This window comes from Lepidochelys kempii, chromosome 10 (genome assembly GCF_965140285.1).
Source record: "Lepidochelys kempii isolate rLepKem1 chromosome 10, rLepKem1.hap1, whole genome shotgun sequence".
Lineage (NCBI taxonomy): Eukaryota > Metazoa > Chordata > Testudines > Cheloniidae > Lepidochelys > Lepidochelys kempii.
This window is the reverse complement of record NC_136389.1, coordinates 33,315,555-33,328,105: the sequence shown is the minus strand read 5'-3', so window position 1 is coordinate 33,328,105 and position 12,551 is coordinate 33,315,555. Positions and strand designations below refer to the sequence as shown.

The window sequence follows — 12,551 nt, the reverse complement described above, 5'->3', positions numbered from 1 at the left end:
AATTAACTCAACAGTGGTCCACAACATATTCAGTTGATGGGGAACCCCAGCAGTAGACCGGAACAAGAAATGTCCCTGCTACTGCTCCAGAGCCAGACTGGGGAAGCAGTCCCTAGGAGAGGCTTTCCTTCTTCAATGGGGCAGAGAGTTGTTTTATGCCTTTTCTTCGTTCCCTTTTATATCGAAGGTCCTATTAAAGATAAGGCAGGAAAAAGTAAGTTATACTAATTTTCCCCACCTGGCTGAGACAAGTATAGTACCCATACCTGATGCAGCTAGCAATGTGTCCTCCAATTCCTCTTCAGTCCATTCCTCACCTACTCTCCCAAAACAACAGATCTGTAATCCCAACTTACAGATCCTCTGGCTCCGACCTTGGCTCCTTCGTGGTTCCAACAGAGAGAGCTGCTTCTCCAAGGAGGTGAAGGACGTGATCCTACACAGTAGGAAATTGATGACTCGTTGCACGTACCTCCAAAGTAGCAACAATTCCTAATTTGGTACAATTCCAAACAAGATGCTCTGACATCTTCCTCCTTTTGATCCTAGACTATATACTAGATCTCAAAAGGGCTGGTCTCTCTCTTAGGGTATGCCTTCACTACCCACCGGCTTGGCCCGGCTCGGTGGGTAGTGATCGATCTATCGGGGATTGATTTATCGTGTCTCGTCAAGACGTGATAAATCGATCCCCGAATTGACGCCTGTACTCCAGCTCGGCAGGAGATGCCAGTGGAGTTGACGGGGGAGACTCGCTGCCGTAAGGACGGCCAGGTAACTCGAACTAAGATACTTCAACTTCAGCTACGCGAATAACGTATTTTAGCTTGAAACACCATCCCCACCCCCTCCTGTGTAGCCCAGGCCTTAGCTAACTCCAAGTACATCTTGTGGCCATAACAACCTTCCACCAGCAGGTGGATGGATATTTGGTATTTGTCAATCCAAACAACATGAAGATTCTTCAAGGGCATGGGAAACCCCTTCCCACACACCAGGCGCTCCACTCCAACTTGGGACCTCAGACTAGTTCTAAAGGCCCTAACTAGACCACCCTTTGAACTTACGGCCACTTGCTGTCTTCTGCACCTGTCCATAAAGACAGCATTTCAAGTGGCCTCAGCCACTATTCCCCTATTCTCGGCGTGACGAATAGGGGAAATAGTGGTGTTGATGGTGCACCCACCCTTCACTGTCTTCTTTAAAGTCAAAATCACTGAGGCTGCACCCAAAGTTCCTTGCCACAGTGGCCTGATCCTTCCACATAAACCAACTCATCCCGTTCCTCACCTTTTTCCCCCTCAGACCGCACCGTGACAACAGGGAGGCAATACTACATATGCTTGACGTTAGGAGAGCCTTAGCATTTTATTTTGACACGACGAAGGGCTTTAGGAACTCTCCTAAACTCTTCCTCTCCATTGCAGACCAATCCAAGGGCTCCTCAAATCAGCTCAAAGGCTTTCCAGATGGGTCTCGAATTGCATTAACTGTTGTCATGCCTGTAACCTGCTGCCTCCATCAGGAATTTGCACACACTCCACGTGATCCATCTCCACCTCTGTTGCATTTGTTTAAAGATATTTCCATCTCAGAAATCTGCAGGGCAGCAACATGGGCCTCTGCTCATACTTTCACGGACCACTATGTAATTACTTCAGACTCAGCTTCTGATGCCAACTTCAGCTCGATGGCGTCATCAATAATAGACTCCATTCCAAAGCCCCAGCGCTCTTTGGAGGACATTGCTGTGAATTCACCTACAGTGGAGCACCCATAGGGACGCTACTCAAAGAGGAAGTTATGCACCTTGTGCAGTAATGATGGTGCTTCAAGATGTGTGTTCCTATAGGTACTCCATGAACCATGCTCTTGCTCTCTACTTCAGAGTTTACAAAAAGGGAGCTCTGTTGTAGAGAAGGAACTGAGAGCGGTTTGCCCACACAGCGCTAGGTAGCCTCGTGGCAGAGCACAAGGGAGGGAGAGCATGTGTGCAGGCTGAACAGACACTGCTACCTAAAATCTTGAATCAGGGGCACAGATACACCTACAGCAGAGCACTGATACGGGGACACACCTTGAAGAACCTGGATGGTGCAAAAAGAGGGGAGTGCAAAAGGGCACCTTTACCTTCTCCTCTGCTCCAAGCTGCACTTGGTTGCTGTTGAAGTCCTTGGTTGCTGTTGAAGATAAGCCCTGTTTTTATGCCTTTGCACTCAAACATAAATGTTAAGTTGCACTGAGGAGGAGGAGGAGGACTTGGATCAAAAAATACTAGCATGTTACTTAACAAGGGCCTGTGTAGACAGGCATGAAATGTACAAAAGCAATCGAAGGAAGTTTTGAAGGGCCTTGTCAGATTACAGACTGGTAACACCATCACCATCTCAGAGGGAAATCTGGTTTGGTCTAATTGACAGGAAAGAGCTGGAACAGCACAAGGACAAAACCAAAAAATTATTTAAGGAAGCTATGGAATTAATGACTGATCCCATACACAGAGGTCATACGTTGTTCTCAGACTAGGAAGAAGAGGCTGAAATGTGGCTGATAGAACGTAACCCTGACTTTCCTTTCTCTCCTAGCATTTAAGAGTGAAGGGCTAGATTTCTGCCCTGAGCATATGTTTGCAAAGGAGGCTGCATCATTGTTGCGTTAAAATTTTGGAAGGAAAATAAAGAAATGCAGGACAGTTGAATTCAGAACATGGTCAGTTTTGAAAAGACCTACACTTCTGGCTGACTCCCCTCAGCAGCACTAGTGTGTGTTTTTAATACATTCACACATGGGCTTGGTCAAAATTTCAGTACAAGTTAGATGCTGAAAAAATGAATGAATTGATAAAATAATATTGGTATCTAAACTTGTTAGAAGACTGGAGACTTTATTATGTTTACTGAATTGCAAGCTTTTCCGTTTAGATAGTGTTTGCCTTCGTGTTTGAATAAATTTCTTACAAAGAATATAAGTGTGTGTATTTCATTTCATAGAATTTTCACGAGTGCTTTTGGATTGTGGAAATCACAACTCGGGGAGGGGGTGTTTTGGGAGGTTTTTGACTTGGTGTTCATGTTTTAAAATAATTGTCAAGGGCATCTAGTTCCAAAGAGAGGCAACTTTTTTCCTGGTCTTATCAATCTAATCATAATCTGACCTGTAAATGGGCATAGAAAGTGCTTTAAAAATTATTATTGTTCATACGTAAATTGATCCCTCAGTGAGCTGTGAAAATCCATACTGATGGGTTTTAAAAGGAAATTATTGTCCATGTGCTTGCCTCTACCATTTAATACACAGTCATTATGGTCTGTTGTGTCACTGCAGCTCTGGCATATGCCCTTGTTAGGAAACTTCTATTGGAAAGAATTGTACATGCGCAGGAGCAAATTTTCTGAATGAAGTATGTAGTCGTCTTAATTTTAAAGCCCCCAGAACACTCATCCTTGTCTGCACATTGAGCCTCGGGGCGCACAGAGTTTCAGAGAAACAAAGCTGTTCGAAGTGACAGAGCTCAAAAGAGCATCTGAAATCCCAAGGGCAAGGCAGTTTTGTTAAACTCCTAAAATATTGGTGCTGTGTAAAGAACTGCTGGCAAGCTGTGAAAGGTGAAGTGTGCAAAGCTTTCACACAAGTTATAATGAAAAGAAAACTACATAAAATCCCAAATCCTTAAATGAATATATGTATATTTAAATTACAAACACATTTATGTTACCGTAAATTGTTTGAAAATTGATTTGTTTTCCTTCCCTTGCCTGACAAGTTTTAAATTCATGCCTCCTATTTCCCCTGGAAGACTTGATATGCCAGCAGTAGTGTGGCTAGTTTACATAATTTGGAACGAAGTCTCAACTCAACTCAACTCTTGACAGCAAAGGGCTTGAGTGAAACAATAGTAAATGGAACAGAGTTTTACAAAGTTTAACATCCTTCCAACATATTTATTGCAGGGGAGCCAGAGTGACAGCAAGAATGCTAAGAAAAAGAACAATAAAAAAACCAACAAGAATAAGAGCAGCATCAGTAGAGCTAACAAAAAGAAACCTAGCATGCCAAATGTGTCCAATGATCTGTCCCAGAAACTCTATGCCACCATGGAAAAGCATAAAGAGGTACAGTCAAAAATACTGCTGAAATAGGAGATAACATTTTTGTAAAATGAGGCTTGACAATAGTTAAGTCAAAACAGGAAGGAGCAATGCTTGTGATTGCAATAAGACTTTTATTTTTCTTTTACAATACATATTGAAGTAGGTTACCTTCAACTAAAGTAATTAGATCATACCATATTTCTGGTATGGTATAGGCTTTGTTTCTCTATTTAAAAGCTTTTATTTCTAAAAGATGTTTTGGAGTTATTTTTATAACCCTAGTCATTTTTCCCATTTACTTGCAGGTCTTCTTTGTGATTCACTTACATGCTGGACCTGTAATAAACACCCTGCCTCCCATTGTGGACCCTGATCCATTACTTAGCTGTGATTTGATGGATGGGCGGGATGCCTTCCTTACCTTAGCAAGAGATAAGCACTGGGAGTTCTCCTCATTACGCCGATCCAAGTGGTCCACATTGTGCATGCTCGTAGAACTACATACTCAAGGGCAGGATCGTTTTGTCTATACGTGCAATGAGTGCAAGCACCATGTGGAAACAAGGTGGCACTGTACAGTCTGTGAGGTATGTGCATATGTGTCTGACTCCTTCTTTTTTTCTCTTTCCACTCTTCTCCTTCTAAATGTGCCTCCTTCTCACCCATGTTAAATGTTGTCCTGAGAACTGCCCATAGATCCAGAAACTAATTCTGAGCTGGGTTTCGGGATTGCCAACATGGGTTAATTGCCATAGCAGAGTAATTATTCATGCTGTGCATGACACAGGATGACCTAACCCCTGCTGTAGACGCAGCTAGAGTCGACAGAAGAATTCTTTTGTCAGTTGAGGTGTTGCCTCTCGAGTATTGCTGCAATGGAAAAACCCTTTCTGTTGCTGTGATAAGTGTCCAGCTACAGCAGCGTAGCTGCAGTGCTACAGTTGTGCCGCTGTGGCCCCTGTAGTGTGCATATAGTTTCAGTTCTCTCAGGTAAAGTCTATGCTTTAGCTTCCTCAATATGAAGGTTTGTTTTGGGGATAAAATTTTGATTTAGCGTAGTAACGAATTTTTAGTCTAACTGCTATAGGAGCAGCTAAATATACAGCAGTCAAGCAGTCAATTTCTGAATCTAAGGTAAATTTGGCTTACTGTTAAACTCTGACTCTAAGTTAGATTTAATTTGATATTAAAGGATCTAGGACCCTTTAGGGTATGTCTACACTACGAAATTAGGTCTAATTTATAGAAGTTGGTTTTTTAGAAATCGGTTTTATATATTCGAGTGTGTGTGTCCCCACAGAAAATGCTCTAAGTGCATTAACTCGGCAGAGTGCTTCCACAGTACTGAGGCAAGCGTCGACTTCCGGAGTGTTGCATTGTGGGTAGCTATCCCACAGTTCCCACAGTCTCCGCTGCCCACTGGAATTCTGGGTTGAGATCCCAATGCCTGATGGGGCTAAAACATTGTCATGGGTGGTTCTGGGTACATGTCGTCAGGCCCCCCTTCCCTCCCTCCCTCCGTGAAAGAAAGGGCAGACAATCATTTTGCGCCTTTTTTCCCAAGTTACCCGTGCAGACGCCATACCACGGCAAGCATGGAGCCCGCTCAGCTCACTGTCACCGTATGTCTCCTGGGTGCTGGCAGACGTGGTACTGCATTGCTACACAGCAGCAGCAACCCCTTGCCTTGTGGCAGCAGACGGTACAGTAGGACTGGCAGCCATCATCTTCATGTCCGAGACGCTCCTGGTCGCCTCTGTGAGGTCGATCAGGAGCGCCTGGGCAGACATGGGCTCAGGGACTAAATTTGGAGTGACTTGATCAGATCATTCTCTTTAGTCCTGCAGTCAGTCCTATTGAACCATCTTATGGTGATCAGGCAGGCGATACGGATTGCTAGCAGTCCTCTTGTACCATCTTCTGCCGAGCAGCCATGAGATGTGGATGGCGTGCAGTCCTTCTGCACCGTCAGCTGCCAGCCAACGATGTAAAAGATAGATGGAGTGTATCAAAACAAGAAATAGACCAGATTTGTTTTGTACTCATTTGCAACCCCCGTCTAGAGGACTCATTCCTCTAGGTCATACTGCAGTCACTCACAGAGAAGGTGCAGCGAGGTAAATCTAGCCACGTATCAATCAGAGGCCAGACCAACCTGCTTGTTCCAATAAGAACAATAACTTAGGTGCACCATTTCTTATTGGAACCCTCCATGAAGTCCTGCCTGAAATACTCCTTGAGGTAAAGCCACCCCCTTTGTTGATTTTAACTCCCTGTAAGCCAACCCTGTAAGCCATGTCGTCAGTCGCCCCTCCCTGCGTCAGAGCAACGGCAGACAATCGTGCATCTGAGTTGAGAGTGCTGTCCAGAGCGGTCACAATGGAGCACTCTGGGATAGCTCCCGCAGGCCAATACCGTCGAATTGTGTCCACAGTACCCCAAATTCGACCCAGCAAGGCCGATTTAAGCGCTAATCCACTTGTTAGGGGTGGAATAAGGAAATCGATTTTAAGAGCCCTGTAAGTCGAAATAAAGGGCTTCATCGTGTGGACGAGTGCCGGTTTACATCGATTTAACGCTGCTAAATTCGACCTAAAGTCCTAGTGTAGACCAGGGCTTAGACTCATTGGGCTAGTCTCTTAAGCTGGACTTCAGGAGACTGATCTAATTAGTAATTAAGCAGAGGAGAGGAGCTAAGGCTTTTGGCTTTTGTTCTGGATAGCTATCTCTACAGAGTAGGCAGCAGCTCTGGGCTTGCCTATCAGGGGAATTTTAGCAGTATAATTTTACTGCTGCAGTTACACTGGTATTAATTCCCAGGGGGACGCTTTTATACCAGAGGTTAGCTTATGTTGACATGAGATTGAACAGGATACTGGTCTAGATGAACCTCAGGCAATTCTTATGTTCCTTTGTGGAAATATTCATGAGTCCTCTGTACCAAGTTGGAACCTTTTAGACAGTAGGGGCTATGTGCATACTTCCTCACAGGTCCAAACAATCAGTTCGAAGATTATATAAGGTGCTACAAACTCAGCCCCCTCCGTTCCTGTTCAGCTGCTGCAGTGGCAAGTCTTAAAACCATTGGCTGTACTCTTTTTTTTTCCTTACCCTGCAATGCCTTCTCTTTTTCTAGTTGTTTTAGGTTTTTACTACATTATTTTTAAAGTTACAGTTTAGACAATGTATTGTGAGTTCCACTGTTCTAAACGGTGCCTACCAGGCTGATGGAGTTGGTTGCAATCTGTGGAGACTTAAAAAAAGCAACTGGTTTTGTATTGGCTTTGGTTAGTTCTGTTCTCAGGCAGTGTTGTTAGACTGTTCTTCCCAAAGAAAAAGTCAAGGTTCAAGAGGAGCACCTCTTGGGTTTCAAAATACCCATTTCTGGAGTTCCTCTTGCTCAGCACTGACACATTAGAGCAGTTTTGGCTCCTGCAGTATTAATGGGCTTAATATTAGCTCTGTCTACTAGAAGGATATTCCTCTGTCATGTCCTATCCCAGTGAGGCAATTGTAACTGATGGGGTGGAAACTTACTGTCTCATAATAGCATCTGAAAAGGACAGAAGCAGGCAGGGCAATTAGTTGCTGGGGATATTATCTGAGTAGCTTTTAAAGAGGTTACTTGCTCTTGAGTGACTTAACTGGAATATTTTCACAAATAGAACCATAGGCTTAGAAGGGACTGCAAGGGTCCTCTAGTCTAATCTGCTACCATGATGCAGGATTTGTTACGTCTAAATATTGGGTGAGCCTAACATCTCCTCTCTTGAGGTGGCCCAGTTCCTACAGGCATAGCACTGGGTGTTGGGCCCTTCCAGAATGTGCCTTAGTTGACACTGAGTGGAGCAAGACAGATCCCACCCTGCAAAAAAAACCCACAGAACAGTAAAGCCTAGTTTCACATCAAGAATACGTTGGCATAACCTTTTTAGCCCTTGTAGTGTCAAGAGCTTTATGCTGTATTAAGATGCTGAACTGAGTGGATTTTTCTTTATTTTTAGGACTACGACCTTTGCATTAACTGCTACAACACTAAGAGCCACGATCACAAGATGGTTAAATGGGGCCTGGGTCTGGATGATGAGAGCAACAGCCAAGGAGAGCAACAGTCAAAGAGCCCCCAGGAATCGCGTCGACTAAGCATCCAGCGCTGCATCCAGTCCCTGGTCCATGCCTGTCAGTGCCGCAATGCAAACTGCTCATTACCATCCTGCCAGAAAATGAAACGGGTTGTTCAGCATACCAAGGGCTGCAAGCGCAAGACAAACGGTGGCTGTCCTGTGTGCAAACAGCTAATTGCGCTTTGCTGCTACCATGCCAAACACTGCCAAGAGAACAAATGCCCTGTGCCATTCTGTCTCAATATTAAACACAAGCTTCGGCAGCAGCAGATTCAGCACCGCCTCCAACAAGCTCAGTTAATGCGCCGAAGGATGGCTACCATGAACACCCGAAACGTGCCTCAGCAAAGTTTGCCTTCTCCTACCTCAGCAACGCCTGGTACTCCCACGCAGCAGCCAAGTACGCCACAAACACCGCAGCCGCCTCCTCAGCCCCAGCCCTCCCCTGTAAGTATGTCACCAGCTGGCTTCCCCAGTGCAACAAGGACTCAACCCCCTACTACTGTTCCAACAGGAAAACCTACAAACCAGGTGGCGGCACCTACACCTCCTGCCCAGCCTCCCCCAGCTGCTGTGGAAGCAGCTCGGCAGATTGAGAGAGAAGCTGCCCAGCAGCAGCAGCAACTCTACAGGGTCAACCCCCTAAACAATGGTTTACCCCCTGGCCGTCCAGGAATAGTAAACCCAGCAGTGGGTTCAGTGAACCAGATGCAGCAGGTTGGCATGAATGTACCCCGGCCCAGCCCCGTAAGTGGTCCAGTAATGTCCAACATGCAACCTGGACAATGGCAATCGACTCCAATGCCACCGCAGCAAACAATGCAGCCGGGAATGCCGAGACCTGTTATGCCAATGCCGCCACAGCAAACTGTAGCTGGGCCAAGAATGCCAGGGGTGCAGCAGCCACCACGCAGCATTGCACCGAATGCACTTCAGGACCTATTGCGGACCCTGAAATCACCCAGCTCTCCACAGCAGCAACAGCAGGTTCTTAATATCCTCAAATCCAACCCTCAGCTTATGGCAGCTTTTATAAAGCAGAGAACAGCCAAATATGTGGCAAACCAGCCTGGGATGCAGCCACAAGCAGGCATACAGCCTCAGCCTGGGATGCAGCAGCAAGGTATGCACACCCAGCCTAGCCTGCAGACCCTAAGTGCAATGCAAGCAGGAGGCCAGAGACAGAGTGTTCCTCCTCAGCAGCAGGGAATCGGTGGCATGAATCCCCAGGGGCAAGCGATAAACATTATGAACCCTGGACACAGTCCTGGCATGGCAAACATGAGTCCACAGTATAGAGAGATATTGAGGCGGCAATTACTGCAGCAGCAGCAGCAGCAACAGCAAGGAGGTGCTGGCATGGCAGGAGGGATGGCAGGGCATAATCAGTTTCAGCAGCCTCAAGGACCTGGAGGTTATCCTCAAGCCATGCAACAGCAACGAATGCAGCAGCATATATCAATACCAGGGGGGTCCATGGGACAGATGGCTCAGATGGGCCAGCTGAATCAGATGGGCCAACCTGGCCTGGGGACAGATGGCACCTCCAACATTCAGCAAGCACTGCAGCAAAGGATTCTGCAACAGCAACAGATAAAACAGCAGCTAGGGTCCCCAGGCCAGCCTAATCCCATGAGCCCCCAGCAACATATGCTCTCAGGACAACCACAGGCATCTCATCTCCCCGGCCAGCAGATTGCCACATCCCTCAGCAACCAGGTGCGATCTCCAGCACCTGTTCAATCTCCCCGGCCCCAATCCCAACCACCACATTCCAGCCCATCACCAAGGATACAGCCCCAACCGTCACCTCATCATGTCTCTCCCCAGACTGGTTCCCCCCACCCGGGACTTGCAGTTACTATGGCTAGCTCCATGGATCAGGGACACTTGGGCAACCCAGAACAGAGTGCAATGCTTCCACAGTTAAACACCCCTAACAGGAGTGCATTGTCTAACGAATTGTCTTTGGTTGGTGATACAACAGGAGACACACTAGAAAAATTTGTGGAGGGTTTGTAGCATTATGGGAGCATCACTTTTTTTCCTTTCATGTTCTTGGACGTTTTGTACTGAGAATTCAGACATCTAGGTTGTTTTGAATCCTAGATGGAACTGCTACTTCCTACACATGGAAGAATGAATTGCTGTTTAAAAAAACAATACAAAGAATATATTTTTTGTTAAAGCCAGGCGGTTAAAATATCTGGTCTCTTTTTTTTGTGGGTTTTTTGTTTTTGTTTTTTTGGGGTTTTTATTTTTTTTGTTCCTGTTGACTCATACCTTTTTTTAATGGGAAAACAAGTTCATTATATTCATATTTTTATTTGTATTTTCAAGACTTTAAACATTTGTGTTTAGAAGAGAAGAAAAATAATATTCAGAAACTGTTTCCTGAAAAATGCAACATTATAATGTATCCCGATAACTTTGACATGTTGCGGGAAGATTTTTTTCTATAGTGAACTCTGCAGGCATTTGAAGTATTACCCCTGGAAAAAATAGGAATTGACTCTTGCACACACAAACATTGGCTAATGCCAAAATCCTTGTCTTGCAGATGTAGAAATTGTTGCTTTGTTTCTCTGATAAAACTGGTTTTAGATGGAAAAAAATAGGGATGATCACTCTTAGACCATGCTGATTTCAGTAGAGAAGAAACATTCTTTTCTTTCATTCTTTCTTCTATGTGAAACTTGAAATGAGGAAAGCAATTCTAGTGTAAATCATGCAAGCTCTATAATTACTATAAATAAGAAAATCCACGAAGATTCAATCACTGTATAGAATGGTAAAAAAACAAAAAAAACCTCATTTCTTACTTATATATCATATTGTTAAATAAACTGTGTGCAACAGACAAAAAGGGTGGTCCTTCTTGAATTCATGTACATGGTATTAACACTTAGTGTTTGGGGTTTTTTGTTATGAAAATGCTGTTTTCAACATTGTATTTGGACTATGCATGTCTTTTTTCCATTGTATATAAAGTATTGCTTAAAATTGATATAAATTACTGAAGTTTTTAACATGTATTCTGTTCTTTAAAATCCATGTAAGAATGTTTAAGGTTTTTATTTATTTATATATTTTTTGGATCATGTTCTTTGTAAGACATGGCTATGAATATTCACTCATTACACAGAAGCAGCCAGTGGCATTGATAGGCAAGGCACGATAAAAGGAATACTGTCAGTAGCATGTCTGTTTTACCACACCCTTTATCGATTGTTTCTTTTGGGGAAGGGGAGAGGAAGATAATCTGTTTCCCACAGATTTAATACTTACAGGCATTCATCCCAAAGGGTTAACTGGAATAAATTATTAATAGCCGTTGCTTTTTTAAAATGCATTGAATTTAGAGAAGGATCACCATTGGGAGAGAGAGAGTACTGAGTTAATTCTAGGCTAATTTATTTAGTCTATAGCAAAAGATGAACATAATATAAACCTATTGACTTTAACACTATTTTTCTGCTGTTAACTCCAAGTCTAGATTTGAGGGTTTTCTGTGGAATAAAAATAACTAATCATGTACGTGTTCCATCTAATATCCTGTCGTCATGCCCTGATGTTCATGGGCACACTCCACCACCCAATAAATTACTTCGTTTATGAATTGAAAACTGAGGAAACTCTCCAGGTTTAGGATATGAAAGTTAAATCCACCGTTAGCCTAGGATTACAACACCTTACATTTTAGTCATGTGGCTTATGTGAACTTCAAAGGGGATTTGCAGCAAATCCAGAAGAATACCCCCTAACCCATGGTCTGACGTTGCTCTGGTTGGGAGCACCTGGCTTGCTTGGCTTTTTACATGAAGTTAGCACTTCCTCCAGTATTACATTTTTTGTTTTTTTAATTGGGACAGTGTTTTAAGGAAAAAAAGCAAATGTATTAACTTCTGGAAGTGGAAGAACTTTTTGCCCCATACTGTGAAAATAGTAGTGCACCACAGCACTGCTTAATCTTTTTTAAACTGTAGAGGGTCTCTGCTTAACGTCTTCTGCAAATCTAAACTATTGTACCAACATCACCATCTTTGGACTCACCTTCCCGTGCAACTGTCTTCAGCAATCAAGATGTCAAAATTCTGGGCTGGGGTGAGGTCACTGAACACTAACCCAGAGCTTGTCCAAAGGAAATTGTTGTAAAAAGGATGGAAAGCCCTGATGCTGTGTCTCATGCTGTATACATAAAAGGAGAAAAATACTATATTTGTGATCAAAAAGAAGAAACTTGAAATGTGCTGGTGTTTCTAATAAAAGCTGGTAAAACTGCTTGGATTGAAGGATGGTTCCAATTGGCTAGTGCCCATTAGCATCAGCTGAGTCT

At 44.0% G+C, this 12,551-nt stretch overlaps 1 protein-coding gene across 8 annotated transcripts in view; it reads left to right on the top strand.

Moving 5' to 3' along the window:
• CREBBP (CREB binding lysine acetyltransferase) overlaps positions 1–11,841 on the top strand; it is a 191,714-nt gene extending 179,873 nt beyond the window's left edge. For 7 of the 8 annotated variants that reach the window (XM_073362774.2, XM_073362776.2, XM_073362780.2 and 4 more), the window contains 3 exons: positions 3,951–4,112; positions 4,397–4,678; positions 8,096–11,841. In XM_073362774.2, coding sequence (XP_073218875.1) covers positions 3,951–4,112; positions 4,397–4,678; positions 8,096–10,237 — 2,586 coding nt within the window. In that variant the 3' untranslated portion in view covers positions 10,238–11,841. The remainder of the gene's footprint in view (positions 1–3,950; positions 4,113–4,396; positions 4,679–8,095) is intronic. The other variant, XM_073362778.2, reaches the window with a different exon arrangement.
• Positions 11,842–12,551: the final 710 nt, after the last annotated feature.